The sequence below is a fragment of the Narcine bancroftii genome, chromosome 6 (genome assembly GCF_036971445.1).
Source record: "Narcine bancroftii isolate sNarBan1 chromosome 6, sNarBan1.hap1, whole genome shotgun sequence".
Lineage (NCBI taxonomy): Eukaryota > Metazoa > Chordata > Chondrichthyes > Torpediniformes > Narcinidae > Narcine > Narcine bancroftii.
The window spans coordinates 29,536,660-29,553,426 of record NC_091474.1 but is presented as its reverse complement, the minus strand read 5'-3'; the positions used below and the strand labels follow the sequence as shown (position 1 = coordinate 29,553,426).

Genomic DNA, 16,767 nt, shown 5'->3' with positions numbered 1-16,767 from the left:
CTGCTTCGCCATTCATTAAGGTCATGGCTGATCTGGCCCTGCACCCTGATATCACCATCACCCTCAATTCCCCTAATATTCATTAAAAACTTGTTTCAAAGCACAGAGATTATAAACTGTTTGTCACCTAGAAAGGCGTCCACCAGGCAGCTGATACCACGCATGGCTCGAAAGAAGATTTGAGGCAGCTGTTTCAGACATGGATGCTGTATCATTTCCTGGGCCATCCCAGTAACGTTCAAAATTTGCTCCTGGAATGTTGGTGTGGTGCTTATTATGGCTGGATTACTCAAATCCACTGGATTGCTGAGCAGAATAAAGGATTTAAAATACAATTAATTCAGAGTAATTGTGTTCTTCGAGTAAATATTGTTCTCACGGACTAAAACTACTTTGGCATATTTTTCTCGTTATGTTGGAATCTGTTAATAGTAAACATTCACATCGATGGGGTGAACAAGACAAGTTCATTTCCTTCATTTAGGGAGCGAGTGATGAGGGTCAGTTTAATGACACAGAAGATTGTTTGCTACAACGAATAGTTGGGGTACAACTATTTTTAAGAAAAAAAACTAACTACAAAATTAATCTTATCTAACCCCTCCCTCTAATCAAGGTGACTTTAATGCTTAATAATATTTTAGTAAAACAATAATGTGGAATCACTGACGACCCCCGGAGAACAGACAAAGAACCAATGGAACATACAGTAATGATTAATTCTTCCAATTATAAAAAATTCTAAGAATGGGCCCAAAATTTTCAAAAATATAAACTTCCTATCTTTAATAAATCTAATTTTCTCTAAACTTAAATAGGACATTACATCATATAGCCACTGTGTACGAGTAGGGGATAAAACACCTTTCCATTTTGATAAAATTGCTCATCTGGCTATTAATGTGGTAAAAGCTAAAACTTTTTCCTGTGATGCTGAGAAAAGTTGATCTGGATTATGAAAAAACCAATCAGAACAATTAACGGGCAAGGTTCCAAATAAGCCTTGAAAATCTCTAAATTTGGACATTTCCCAAAACGCATGAATCAGAAAAGCTTCAAAAATTTCACATTTCTTACATAATGGATCAATATCTGCATAAAAACAAAATAATTTAAGTTTGGACATACGAATTCTATGTACCACCTTGAATTGTAATAAGCAGTGTCTTGCACAAAATGAGGAATCATTAATCAAATTGAGAGTAGGATACCAATCTTCATCTGAAAATATTATGTGTTAAACGAACAATGAAAATGTTCAAAATTGATACAATTGTTTGAGTGAAAAGCCAACTCAGTGGTGGACAGTTTTGTCTTGGGAACCATAAACTAAATGGATGAAAGACAAAGGCTGCATTTTATACCATGAATTTATTCAGTGGATGATTTTGCACACATCTACTTAATAAGCCAAGATACAAAATAATCTCTTCCCATAGATTTTATCAGCCGAAAAGGCAAGATGTACAGATTTACACATGGGGCAGAACAGTTAGTGCCACACTGTAACAGTGCCAGCGACCTGGGTTAAAATCCAGTGTTGTCTGTAAGGAGTTTGTACATTCTCTCCATGACCTGCGTGGGTTTTCCCCAGGTGCTCTGGCTTCCTCCCACCTTCCAAAATACAAGGTTAATTTGGGTATAATTGGACGTATCGGTTTAAATGGCTAGAATCAACTTCTATTGTGCTGGAAAAAAAAATTAAATTCAAATAAAGCATTCTCACCTAAGCATGTGCAAAATGCGGAACCAAGTCTGAGCCACACAGTCATTGTCCATTTCTGCTGGAATCAGGTTTGCATCTTCATCTGGAACTTTGAATGGAGGGAAAGAGGGACCATAGGTAAACCTCAGAAGCCTATCAAAGAAAAACAGCATCATGATACAATGTAATGGTAGCTTCTATTCTCGACCAGAACAATTTACTCAACATCCTCACTGTACCTACTCAGTATACCAACAATTATGTTTCTCCACTGTTAGATAGGTGGCAGGATATGGTGACATTAAAACAAGTACAGTGGAGATTCACCAGGATGTTGTCTGAAATGAAGAACTTTATTTATAAGGAGAGATTGGATTTATTTTCACTCGAATGTAGGAGGTTAAGGGTTAACCTAATACATTTTATAAAATTTTTATAAAATTATGAAGCACATAGATGATCAGAATCTTTTTCCATTGGTTAGGAAGTGCAAAATTGAAGGCATATGTCAAAGAGGACAGGGGAGATGTTAAAGGTAATTTGAGGGACAAGTTTTTCCACATATTTCCACATTATACAGAATGAACTGTCAGGGAAGGACAGAAAGATACAATTACAGTATTTAAAAGGCATTTGCGCAGGTACTTGGATAGCAAAGGAGTAGAGGGATACAAACTAATGGATTAGCATAGGTATCCGGTCAGCAAGAGTGAGTTGACTGAAACAGCATATTTCTGGCAATCTATGACTATGTATAGTCACTAAATGATTATTTTCTAACCATTTTAATTCAACATGTTGCCAAGATGTAGTGGCACCCCAATAAGAGAATGTGATATTGTAGTATAACAGGAAAGTCTGCAGAAGCTGTGACTGTAACGCAATACTCAGAAGTGATGGAGAACCTCAGCAGGTCATGTAGCATTTATTGGAAGCAAAGGGTAACCAATGCTTCATGCCTGAGCCTGTCATCAAGGTGGGAGCAAATATATTGTATATTAATATAAGCCCCACAAGAGCTATAAAGCACAGGAACAAGTCCTTTGGCTCAGGGTGTCTGAGACAAGCACAATGCGAAATTAAGTCAAATCTCTCTTGCCTGAACATGATCCATATCCATCAATTCTTTGCGCATTCAGGCATCGACCTAGAAGTTTCTTAAATATTATGGCTTGTTCCACCACTGCACCTGGCAGATATTTTGAGGCACCTACAATTCTCTTTTTAAAATAATCTTTTCCTACCCATCTCCTTTAAACTTTCTCTCTAGTGTTTGACATTTTTACTCGGGGGGGGGGGGGTGGGGGGAAGAGATTCTGCCTGCCTGCCCTATCAATGCCCCTCATAATTTCATAAATTTCAATCAGGTCTCCCCTCAGCCTCTGACACTCCAGAGAAAACAAGTTTGTTTAACAACTTCTTGTAACTTGTACATTCTAATTCAGGCACTATCCTGGTAAACCTCTTCTGTAGACTTTCCAAAGCCTCCACATCCTTCTTGTCATTAGGCAACCAGAATTGCACACAGTATTGCAAGGATGGCCTAACCAAATTTTATCTTTATCTACTGCAACACAGCTTCCTTACCTTATGCACAATGCCCCGATCAATGAATGAAAGCATGCAATGTGCCTTCTTTACTGCCTTATCTTCTTGTGTGGCCACCTCCAGGGACCAATGGACTTGGACATCTGGATTCCATTCTACATTGATGCTGCTAAGTGTCCTACCATTATCTGAGTACTTGCACTTGACCTCATACCTGCTTGGATTAAGTTCTATAATTTCTCTGCCCATATTTTACATTTTAACAGGCCCTTTCGGCCCAAGAGCCCATGCACCCAATTGACCTACACCCCTGGCATGTTTTTGAAGGGTGGGAGGAAACTGGAGCACTTGGAGGAAACCTATGCAGACATGAGAAGAATGTACACACAATGCCAGATTAGAACCCAGTTGCTGTAAATGTTGCGCTAACCGTGCCGCTATCTGTAACTCATCTATAAACACTGTTCACAACTCTACCAATCTTTGTATTACCTGCCAACATACTAACCCATCCATCTATATTTTCATAGTGCACCAGTCTATAATTTCCTGGCTTACTCATTTTCCTTATTTTACAAAGGATCAACTTTGGCTCTCTCCACTGTTCTTCCAAGAAAAGCTCATGTGAAATATTGTCAGAATAATCCTAGTTCATGTCTTCAGAATGGATTGACAGCACTTTTACATAAGTCAGAATACAGAATGTTCATGTGCACAAAAATCAAAGTTGACCCAAGTGCACAAGAAGCTTAATGTTCGACAATGGAGCAAATTAATTTCAAAGTCCATACCATTAATCTATGGACAAGATATCTGCAGATTGAAATGAACTCGCAGATCACAACTCAGTAGTTGGATGGCAACACCAGCTAGCCAAAAATTTCTTGAGCAATTTTTCAGTATTTGGAAATACTTTTTTGGCGAATGCTGCAGTCTCGAAACGATCATGTTTTAGATGGTGCAAGGTATTGAAAGAATGGAGAGGCAATTTCAGTCGACACCAATCCCTCAACCAACATTGTGAAAACAAAAAGGAACAGAGTATCTGGCCATTTATCTCATTGCAGATATTTTTAAACATGAATATGAAATACTTAACCAGCACAGAACACTTCAGGCACCCAGCAATGAAAGTTGTTATTATACAGTAAATCACTATCTCAATGGGATCATGAAATGCAAGATAATTTTGAATAGTCATTTTCTTCCTACTGCATGGAAACAGGCCCTTTGGCCCAACTTGATGACTAAGCTAATCAAATTTCCCGGAGTTCCGCACACATTCCTTTAAATATTTCCTATCCATGTATCTACCTGAATGTCATTCATTGTTACAATTGTACCTGCTTATCCCACTTCCTTTAGTAACCTGTTTCACATACCCACCCCACTGTGTGAGATGATGCACTCAGGTCCTTTAAATCTTTCCTTCTAGTTTTATATTCTTCTACTTTTTATGTAGTCAGTAGGACAGAAGTACAGAAGAAACCATCTAAACAACTGTTTCACAGGGAAGAGGGCCCATAAACTTTGAGCAGAGTCCCAACAGGGGCATAGTGAAAAAAAGTTTGAGAATGGCTGATCAAGAAGACAAGGATCAGATTTTGTCTACTATTATTTACTGCCTTTGAGATGGGGATAGACTGTAAAATATTCAAATCTTCTAATGACATGAAAATACCAGGTAGGCATGCTGTGATGAGAGATATTCTGCAGCCGAATATGGATAGGTAGACTGGGTGGGCAAATGCTTGCCAAATGGATTGTGTGAGGTCATTAACTTCAGTCAGATGAATTGGCAGACATTTATATCAATGTAGAGAGTCTGCAAATGAGCTGAATACAAAATGATCTACAAATCTTTCTGCATGAAACAAAAACAAAATTAGCATGCAGATGCATCAAGTAATTTAAGTGGCAAATGGCTTATTGTTACAATTGCGTATGATGCACCTGGAGTGCTGTGCAGTTTTGATCCCTTTTTAAAAAAAGCAACAGGATATATTTGCTTCAGAGGCAGTCCAGATGAATTTCATTAACCCAATTCCTGGGTTCAGACAATTGTCCGGCCAAGGATTGCTTAAAAAAAAATAGATTTGGCTTCTCTAGAACTTAAAAGATTGAGGGCGATCTCATTTAAATGCAGAAAGCATGTTATAGAAAGACAACAAGATGTGCTTCAACTAGTAGAATGAGTCTCATGGCGGGGGGGGAGGTAGGGGTCACAATGACAAAAATGGGACTGGTCATTTAAAATTAAAGTATATTCTTACTCAGGATGGTGAATATCTGTTATTCTCTACTCAAAGGATTGTGAGGTTAGATCTCTGAATATAGTTAAAGAGGATGAAGAAAAAAATTTCAAAGATCAAGAGATTTCAAGGGAATGTGGAATTGGTGCACAAAAGGAGTCGAGGCTTGCAGCAGATCCACCAATGGTTATATCACATGGCCTGTAGTGCTCCTAGTTTCTTAAAAAAATCAGCTTTTTTAGTCTTTTTGGTAACCCATTAGGAACAGCTTGGCTTTAGAAACACTGATTTTACAGGGAGCAACAGTGAGTTGCCAGATACTAACCGAGATGTCAGTGCACAGATGACCTTACTCCATTGTTCTACCACAGCTGGGTGATGCCTCCAGTTGGCCAACATTTCTCGAGCTGTCTTCCAATAAGGTGGTGTTGGGAAACATCGTGTGCAAGCCAAGAACCAGACTTCAAAGAGGACACCAATTAGCTTATCTGCAAGATTTTCTGCCAGTCCTCCTGAAGAGAAGCAAATCAGCAGACACATTTTGAAAACCATAATACATTTTCCTAAGCAATCACATATTGAAAATTCAAAGTTAAGGGGAAAAGTGGAATGGAATCTTTCTAAAGTGGCAAAGCTGTGATGGGCTAAATACCATTCCTCTGTGCTGTAATTATGATTGCAGAATATAGGAAGAACTTCTAATTATAGAACAGATAACATGCATTGGATTTGCAATAACCATCATAAGTCAGTTTCAATGCAGAGCTGTGTTTCCTTGGAGAAAGTTACTTACAATCTCAAGAAAAAATATGAAACTTTCTTAAAATATGGCAACCAATACCTGCGTTATATAGGTGCAAGGATATAGTGCATTGCTGCCTGCCTTTCCCCCTCCCCCTCCCCCCCCCCCCACCAACATCCTTTCTCTTCTGGGGGAAGTTGGGGGGGGGGGGTTCCATTCCAATCAAGCTAAGTCGAGATGAATGCAAGAGACCTGGAGGACAGGCGTTGAACTCCGACAGACCCTGTGGTTAATGTGTTTTTCTTTTCTTTTTTTAATTTGTTATTTGTCCTAAGCCTTGGTTTTTTTTATGTTAAGTAAGTATTTTTGCCTTTTCATGCAAGTTTTTTTATTTAAATGGTTAATGTTCCTTTTGTTATTTTGTGTTGTGGGGGTTGGGGGGGGAAAGAGAGGGGGATAAAACCATGTTCAACAAGCATATTTACGTGATTGTTGTGTAGTGAATTATTGGAACTGCCTGAGTTTGGAAAAATCATAAAATATTCAAAAAAAGTCAGTTTCAACATTAAATGTCACATTAGTTCCCCAATGGCTGAATTTCCCATCTCAAGCACAAAGTCATATAACCATATAACCGTTTACAGCATGGAAACAGGTCATGTCGGCCCTTCAAGTCCGTACCGGTTCACTTGAACAACTCCACTAGCTCCTCCGCAAACTCCTGAGGAAGCAGAGCCTCTCTTCATGAAGTTAGTGATAGAAAATGTTTAAAAGTGCTTCAGCTTGTTTAAAAATCATAAAATATTAATCTACCGATGTTTAATATTGTTCAGTTTCACATCCTGGTATTCTGTTTGACTGAAGATCCAAACCCACATCCACTGCATCATTAACCCATCTCGATAAATTGCCTACCTGCTGCTAATTCCCTCATTTGTGTCTTGGTTGTGCACAGACACACCTCTTCAATGCACTCCTGTGCATCTTCACAATACAAAATATTTCTGCCCAAGTCTCATTTGCCCATTACACCAAATACCGTCTCTCCCCTACTTACGACCTATGTGACTTACGACCATCCGTACATGACCAAACGAAACTGTACAAATTTAAAAAGCTACATGTAGATATAAAAATTTATGCTTGGTCATAAATGCACTAGTATTAATGACTGCATTTGTACGACTGTGATCATCAGATGATATCCCGGCATTGTGTACATCACAGCATCTCTCAGTTGCCATTCAGTGAGCGCACATTATTCAAGTAAATCTAATGAATTTGTGCTGGATTAAACCATTATTGTATTAAACCCCAAAGAATGCTGTACAGGTATACAATTTCTACATGCCATGCTAACACGAGTCCAACATCCATTTTGTGATCTGACCGGTCAGTCAGAATGGAACTTGGACGTATGTCAGGGAATGGCTCAAGTGAAAAATTCCCATGATTCCGTACCTGCCGTAACTTCAACCATTCTTCTCATTGATATGCTATGGTCCAATATTTCAACACATGCATATCTCCTCTTTCCATCTTTTCTGGACTTCCAAACATTCCACTATTTGTGGCCCTGCTTTCAACTGCTCTAGATTCAAGCTATGGAATGCAAGCTTTTCCCCTTCTTATTCCTTGAGAGCTAATCCTCTGACCACTTCTCCCATCATGGCTCAAGGTAAAATTTAGTTTGGTGAACCACCTCTACAATGCACCATTCGAAACTCGTATTAAAAAATTGAGTGCTAATACTGAACATACGGATGCAGGCTGTTTGTGATTGATCTTCATACCAACCTGAAATTGTTGGAGCTGCCAAAAGAGAGTCGTTAATTTGCAACAAGAAGAGTAACAATACTTCCCACGTTTCTCTCGACATATTGGCCGACTCATGAGCCAGTTTCTGAACAGCTGCTAGAACTCGCAGACACAATGTGATTTGGTTGTGAGCATACTCTGTTCTGAAAGTAAAATACATTTTTTTTTAAACAACAAACATGACAAATAACTATGTTTTCAGGCAATGTATTCAGCTGCAGCTCTTCTCACACGGCATGGACTAACTGGAGTTGCAGTTGGACTCACTGAGCAGACAAGAGGCAGAAAGCCTTATAGATTGGATCCTTAGGAAGGAAGTCACATTCAAGATTAAGGCTGATAGAAGAGTGTCCACCAAGAAGGGTGAGCCAGCAGTGCAGGAATATCCACTATTCCCATTTCTCAGTTATACCATTTTGTAAACATTTGTAAGAAGTTTTTTTTGGGGGGGTGTAGTTTAGGGACAAGGAGGTTATTGCACCCAAATCAGTGGTAGCACAACTGGGTCTGATGTACAACAGGGAAGAACATTCTAGACAAGCAATAATGAGTACTTGATAGTCATGGGACAAAGTACTTGGATAGAAAAGCAGAGGAATATGGGCCTAATGCAGACAAATGGATAAACACCACAGTTGATGTGGACATAGTGGTCTAAAGGGCTGTTTCTGAGCTGTACAACTCTGACCATATGTAACAGTATGAAAAAAAATAGTGCAACATTTATTTCCATTTCGTGTTCTTTCATTCATTGAATCTCTTTTTCTCTGATTCAGATTATTTGTTTCTCTTTTCCTATAGCATGTGAAAATGGGCAGGAGAAAGGCTGCTATTCTCTGACAATTGAGCTCTTCAAGGCCTGGTAGCCCATGACAGGTTATTATTGATGCAATGCCACCCAACCAAGTTTCCTAAATTTTGTTGGCACAATAAAATCCCATTATCTGGCAATCAACCAGAATCTCAAACAACCTGCAAAAGAGGAAATAAATAAATAATTTTTTACAATAAATAAAATTTTAAATAAAAGTTTAAAATTTTAAAAATAAATGTTCTCCGAAGCAACACACAACCCTTTGTGAGCAAACATTCAGCCAGGAGAATGCCCTGATCATCCCCTGCCCACAGCAGCTGTTTGAATAAAGTTTCAATAAAGTTGTGTTTGAATAAAATGACAACACCTAGGATGAAGGAATTGTCAATGTTGCTTGCCACTGGGGCGACTCTCCCAAAGTGTCTCCCTATCCCTGCCTGTTAACGATATATGAATAAAAATAAAACTCAAGTATATTAGTAAGGCTTTATCTGTAAACTTTGAGGGGGAGGTAATTAGGATGGCAGCACAGTTAGCATAATGACCAGCGCCATGCTGTTAACAGTGCTAGAGACTGGGGTTTGAGTATAAAGGAAGGTGCGCTGAGGGCCTAACCGAGACACTTGTGTGGATGCAAGTCAGTGGAAAGGGAGGAGGTTAATTATAGACTACAATTTTTTTTCAAATTACAATTTGCACTGCCTTTTGTCTTTTAAATGGTGTATTTTTAATGCAGGTGTATTAGTTGGGCATTGAAAGAGCGAGTCTCAGTCAACAGGAAAATTCGCATATCTGAGGTCCACGATCCCGGATGATGGGGATTTTACTCTACGATAAAATGTCAACAAATACATTGAATAATAATGGATATTTATGGAGTTTATCCCAAGAACACAAATATTTAAGACAATAGTTAATCTATCCCTTTGATTCATCTTAAATTTTCAGATTTCAGTGTAGTGTTCATGCTACTCGAACGTGGAAAAGAATGACATGCACACCAAAGCCTTGGAAAACGAGACTAGTTTATTGCTTTGGCTGTTGCACTTATATGGGCCACAGGAACTGACATCAGGGCCTCGCGTTGCTGGAACACCAGCCTGGGATTGGCTGGCATTCCCACCAGATTTCCCCATCTTCCCACTGTGCCGAGGTTACCTGGGACAATGACCGGTGTCATCCCCCCAGGTCCGTGTGGTCGTCGGCCATTTTGCAGGCTGGACAGAGTCCCCGCGCGCAGGCTGCTACAATGGTACTGTTACTCTAGTCCTGACTTATGTACTCCTGTATAACCTTCTATAAACTACGCTTTGCTTTTATTGAATGCTTTAATAGAGTTTGCATTCATGGTGTTAGGAACCACTCAAAGTGCACGAGATCCAGAGTTAGGTAGTAATAAAACAGTCATATCTAATTACATACCTTTTTCTTCTTTTAGGAAGACCATAAAAAGTAAATTTGGGACTGGTCTAAAACAATAAAATCATCGAATTCATGATACAGAAAGTTACTTAGCTCAACCTTCCCTCAATGGCTGAAAAGTCTAATCCCATTTCCTCATTTTCTTTTTATCCTGGACATTCTACACTTGTATATCTAAATAAAGTGCAAAATTAAAAAAGTCCATTAATGTTTCTATTTCCAACATTTTTTCATATTCCTTTTTCTTCTTCTTCTTTGGCTTGGTTTCGTGGACGAAGATTTATGGAGGGGTAATGTCCACATCAGCTGCAGGCTCGTTTGTGGCTGACAAGTCCGATGCGGGACAGGCAGACATGGTTGCAGCAGTTGCAAAGGAAAATTGGTTGGTTGGGGTTGGGTGTTGGGTTTTTCCTCCTTTGTCTTTTGTCAGTGAGTTGCGCTCTGCGATCTTCTTCAAAGGAGGTTGCTGCCCGCCAAACAAATCCATAATCCTTTTTATCCTCTGCTAATTACTTTAAAATTATATCTCCAATTCCTAATCCCATTGCTTCAGAAACAAGTCTTTCCTGCCCAATTAATTATTTTACATACCTCAATGATTCCCTCTGTCTTCTTTGTTTCAGATAAGGTTGATTTGTCAGTGTTACAATCCCTGACATTTCAGTATTGTTTAGATAAATCCTCTCTTTTAGAGGTAGCAGTGTTGGTTCCCTCATTTATGATGATGGAGGATGACCAGCAGGGGATGTAATCCAGTTTCAGACACATCTTTAATTGTATTCCCTAGCATCATTGGATGTTTCAGCCTTTTAAACACAAAACACCCTTTGCCAAGGCAGGTCCACCACAGGTTGATCAGACCTGGATGTGTGCCCCAGACCTGGATGTCCATTTCTTTTGATGGTCATTTTTGAGCCCGGATATGATCCCTCCTTTTTAGTCAGAGCCATTGACTGCTCATTTTGGCTGAGTTGATTTAATTGGAGAGGCTTTCTGAGAGGATTCCCTGTGATTCCTACTTCCCTCAGAAGCTTGGTTATGGAGTTGGCAACAAATCCTTTACAAATTATATCAGCTGAACTAATAACGTTGAACTACAATTCATTATACATATGCAATGAACCACAAGGTCTTTCAAATTAAGTCAGAAAGGGATCCATATACTTACCTAGGAACAAACAGATTCTGTAAATGTTTGAGGATAGTTTGCACATATAAATTTGGTTCTTTGATAATGGGCTGAGGGATAGAATCACGTCGAGACACCAAAGCCATGATCCAATCAGTGTACACATCCACACACAGTTTTACTGTTTCCCCATCCAAAGGCAGAGTCAGTCCATAACATAGTACCTCCATGGTCCATTTCACCTGCACAGGAGATAAAGCGCAACACTAATATTGCCTCAACTTACCAAATGGAACTCAATTACTCATTTTTATCTGGAGGAGTCAGCCAAGCCAAACCTGTCAACTAATGCAGTTAGAAACATGCTTCCATACAAACACCAGACCCTGGTGAATGCAACTAACACTCTGGATCTACTGGACTGTGGCAACTGGTTAGTATTATTTAAAGTACTGAAGATGTTAAACTGAGTGATTCACGTTGAATGGAATCTTCAAATGATAGCATACACCACTTTAATTTCCAAGGGGAAATTAAACCATATTCTAAAAAAGTGATATTCTACTTGAAATATTCTTTCAAAAAAGCTGGTGCAAAACCATGAGCTGAAACACCTTTTCTATTGCAAGATCCAATGCAATCTACATACAAAATAAAATGCGGAATACAAGTAACCCTGCGTTCTTTTCTCTCAGTAAGATTTTCCTTTACTAATACAAAATTTGGTTTTGAAAAATTTAAAATAATAACATTTAACATTTTAATAGTTAAATAAAACAGTGATCAATTTTCAGGTAACTTGCCTCTTTGTCAGTTCTTAGAATACTTTCATTGCTGCTTGCCGAACTGTTGAGCCCCAGTCCCAGAGGACGTACCACAGCATGAGCCACATCTTTGCCAACGTTGTTGGGATAGCTATGTAGAACACTGATATGACCTCGGTCACTCTGAATGATGAGCTGTAGAGATCGCCACTCTGAATACATGGTGCACCAATACCATAAATCCACTCACTTCAACATCTGTCTGAAAGAAATAAGAATCCACACAATCAAAGCATGACTACAAGTTTTATAGAAACATTTGAAGCTATGATTTCATCCTGGCACCAACACCAAAACAATGGTCATAATCCGGAAGGAGGACATTTGATCTTTCAAGTCTGGGCAATTTCTATGCAAGAGCAATCTAGCTTGTTCTGTGCTGCTGCCATTTCCCCACATCTCTGCCATTTATGCTCCATTCAGATATGCATCTCGTTTCATTTTAAACTTTGCAACAGTATCTCCACTGTGACCTGTCAATCCAGATCCTCCACAGCTGCTGCGTTAAAAAGAATCTATGTCAACTTGACTTCTTTCTCATCAGGTATAATAACTATACCTTTGGTGTACTCTAACAAACCATTTATACAAAATAAAAAGTTAAGGCCTCAGCACTAGCCCTGTGACAGATCACTGTCCAAATCCTGGCATCCAGAAAATGACCAACTTGTGAAAAAGTGAAACAAATAATAGATGGCGGAAATCTGAAGTAAGAACAGAAAATGCTAGAAACACTTGGGCCTATTCTCAATTTCCTTTTACTCAGGTATTCTTCTATTCACACTAATTTATTAGCTCCCAAATCGCAAAAATGTACTTTTGTTTGCATTGAGGCTGCACAGTTAGCGCAACACTGTTATAACACCAGCGATCAGGACCAGGGTTCTAATCCCACGCTGTCTGTAAGGAATCTGTACATTCTCCCCATATCTACGTGGGTTTTCCCCTTGGGGACTCGGTTTCTTCCCAGAATTCAAAATATACTGGGGGTTGTATGTCAATTGGGTGTAATTGAGGGGCAGACTCGTGGGCCAAAAGGGCCTGTTACTGTGCTGTATGCCTATATGTTTGTATGTGTGTGTCTAATCATTTGCTTGGCACCATATCAAATAATGTTTAGAAATGTGTTTAGTACATTGACCAGTCACTCTATCCCTTCTTCAAAGGACTCCAATAAAGTTAGTCAAATATGATTTCACAAGCCATGTTTATTTTGCTTTGCTATAACATTTTAATAATAACATCTGACATTGTGAAAAATTTAACTTACTGACCTGTAGTTTTCCACTTTCTATTTCCCTCCCTTTCAAATAAAAGTGTTACATTTACCATTTCCCAATCCCCAAATTGAAAGGAATTTGGAATATTAAAACCATCTCACTTGGCAAAATTTCTGGTCCAACAAATTATCTTAACTAAATTGCCAAATGCAGTCAAATATGTGAAGGAGATTCCATAATCCCTGTTGACTGAAAAGATTAAATGACTTTATTATTTTTTTTTAAATTTTTCACACTGTGAACCATAGCAATCAAAATACATACAAACATTTCGATCTTAAATATACACAGTGGCATTTTCTCCCCCGTTTTTCCCCCCCATCCAAACCCATTAAACATTCAACATATACAATACAATAAACCCATTAAACAATGTCATCACACAATGAAAATAAACAAGAAAATTGTGTCATCTACTTTTACACACTGGATCAAGTCATTTTGTCTTCTTATCATTTTATTATTTTAGGGGGTGGAGGTCCGAGGCAAGCCCTCTCTGTTATTTTCCATGTACGGCTCCCAAATTTGCTGAAATAATGTCTTTATTTTTTTTAATTATATGTTATTTTTTCCAATGGAATACATTTATTCATTTCCATGTACCACTGCTGTATTCTCAGGTTCTCTTCCGATTTCCAAGTTGACATTATACATTTTTTTGCTACACCTAAGGCTATCATAATAAATCCTTTTTGCATTTCATTCAGTTTGAGGCCTAATTCTTTACTTCTTATGTTACTTAGAAGAAAGATCTCTGGATTTTTTGGTATGTTGTTTTTTGTGATTTTATTTAATGCCTGATTTAGATCTTCCGAAAACTTTCTCACATGCCCAAATTGCATGTACCGTTGTTCCTATTTCCATCTTACAGCGAAAACATCTATCTGATAATGTTGGATCCCATTTTTTTTTAAACTTTTGGGGCGTGATAACCTGTGTAACCAATTATACTGTATAATGCGTAACCTTGTGTTTATTGTATTCTTCATAGTTCCAGAACATAACTTTTCCCATGTTTCATTTTTTTATCTTTATGTTTAAATCTTTTTCCCTCTTTTGTTTGGGTTTAGCTTATTTCATAATTTTCCTTCTCTTGCAGCTTGATGTACATGTTCGTTATAAATCTTTTTATTATCATTGTGTCTGTAATCACATATTCAAAGCTGCTTCCTTCCGGTAATCTCAGTCTGTTTCCCAATTCATCCTTTAAGTAGGCTTTCAGTTGATGGTATGCAAACATTGTACCTTGAGTTATTCCATATTTGTACTTCATTTGTTCAAATGTTAATAAATTATTTCCCAAAGAACAATTTTCTATTCTTTTGAATCTTTTTTCCTAAAGGAAAGGTTATCTATTGTAAAAGGGATTAGCTGATTTTGCGTCAGTAATAATTTTGGTATTTGGTAATTTGTTTTTTTACCTTTCTAAGTGAATCTTCTTCCATATATTGAGTAAATGATGCAATACTGTTGAGCTTTTATATCGTACCAGCTTTTCATCCCACTTATAAAGTATATGTTCCGGTACCTTCTCCCCTATTTTATCTAGCTCTATCTCAGTCCAATCTGCTTTTATCCTTGTCTGATAAAAATCAGATAAATACGTTAATTGTGCTGCTCCATAATAATTTTTAAAGTTTGTTAAATACAAACCACCTTGGTTGTATCTCTCTGTTAATTTATCTAACACTATCCTCAGTTACCCCCCCTTTCCATAAAAATGTCCTTATTATTCTCTTTAGTTCATTAAAGAATTTCTCTGTTAAGGGAATTGGTAACGATTGAAATAAGTATTGTATCCTTGGGAAAACATTAATTTTAATGCAATTTACCCTCCCTATCAATGTTAGCGGTAATTCTTTCCAATGTTCTAAGTCTTCCTGCAATTTCTTTATTAGTGGCTGATAATTTAGTTTGTACAAGTGTCTTAAATTATTATCTATCTAATCTAATACCTAGATATCAGATTGCTTGTGTTTACCATTTAAATGGTGATTCTTTATTTAAATTCTGTATAATCCGCATTACTCATTGGCATCACTTCACTTTTATTTGCATTGATCTTGTACCCCGATATTTCTCCATATTCCTTCAATTTCTTATGTAGTTCTTTTATTGATATTTCTTGTTCTATTAAGTATACTATGATGTCATTTGCAAATAAACTGATTTTATACTCCTTCTCCTTTAATTTTATCCCTTTTATTTTATTTTCTGTTCTTATCAGTTCTGCCAATGGTTCTATTGCTAAAGTGAATACTGAGGGAGATAGTGGACATCCCTGCCTAGTTGACCTACTTAATTTAAATTGGTTCAATACATATCCATTTACTGCTACCTTCGCCAATGGTCCATTATATAATGCTTTAATCCAATTAATATATTTTTCTGGTAGATTGAACCTCTGTAATACTTTAAATAAATAATTCCATTCTACCCTGTCAAAGGCTTTTTCTGCGTTTAAAGCTACAGCCACTGTTGGCTTCTTATTTCCTTGAACTGCATGAATTAGATTAATAAATTTACAGACATTATCCGCTGTTCGTCTTTTCTTAATAAATCCAGTTTGATCTTGTTTTACTATTTTTGGTACACAGTCGGCCAATCTGTTTGCTAATAATTTTGCTATTATCCTATAATCTGAATTAAGTAGAGATAATAGTTTATAGAATGCTGGTGTTAGTGGATTCTTCCCCATCTTTAGTATTACTGTAATTATTGCCATCTTACATGATTCTGGCAAGTTTTGTGTTTCTTCTATCTGGTTCATTATTTCCAGGAGAGGAGGAATTAATAACTCTTTAAATGTTTTATAGAATTCTATTGGGAATCCATCCTCTCCAGGCATTTTATTGTTTGGCAACTTTTTTAATATATCCTGTACTTCCTCTATTTCAAATGGTTTTATCAGTTTGTTTTGTTCCTTTTCTTGCAATTTCGGCAGTTCAATTTTAGCTAAAAACTCTTCTATTTTATCATCTTTCCCCTCGTTCTCAGTTTGGTATAATTGTTCATAAAATTCCTTAAAGTTCTCATTAATCTTCATTGGATTATATATAATTTGTTTGTCCTTTTTCCTTGATGCCAATACAATTCTTTTAGCTTGTTCTGTTTGAAGTTGCCAGGCTAATATTTTGTGTGTTTTTTCTCCTAGCTCATAATACTTTTAATAATACTCATAATACATTTGCTTTATTTTCATTATGTTCTTCTCCACCTTATACGTTTGTAAT

The 16,767-nt window shown here is 37.5% G+C and overlaps 1 protein-coding gene across 8 annotated transcripts in view; it reads right to left on the bottom strand.

Annotated features, from left to right (window-relative positions):
• Positions 1 to 16,767, bottom strand: part of ralgapb (Ral GTPase activating protein non-catalytic subunit beta) — a 111,123-nt gene that overhangs the window by 82,791 nt on the left and 11,565 nt on the right. For all 8 annotated transcript variants that reach the window (XM_069884525.1, XM_069884527.1, XM_069884528.1 and 5 more), the window contains exons 3-8: positions 12,234 to 12,456; positions 11,470 to 11,672; positions 8,045 to 8,208; positions 5,831 to 6,017; positions 1,727 to 1,858; positions 128 to 306 (exon numbers count right to left, since the gene is read on the bottom strand). In XM_069884525.1, the coding sequence (XP_069740626.1) occupies positions 128 to 306; positions 1,727 to 1,858; positions 5,831 to 6,017; positions 8,045 to 8,208; positions 11,470 to 11,672; positions 12,234 to 12,416 (1,048 nt within the window). In that variant the 5' untranslated portion in view covers positions 12,417 to 12,456. The remainder of the gene's footprint in view (positions 1 to 127; positions 307 to 1,726; positions 1,859 to 5,830; positions 6,018 to 8,044; positions 8,209 to 11,469; positions 11,673 to 12,233; positions 12,457 to 16,767) is intronic.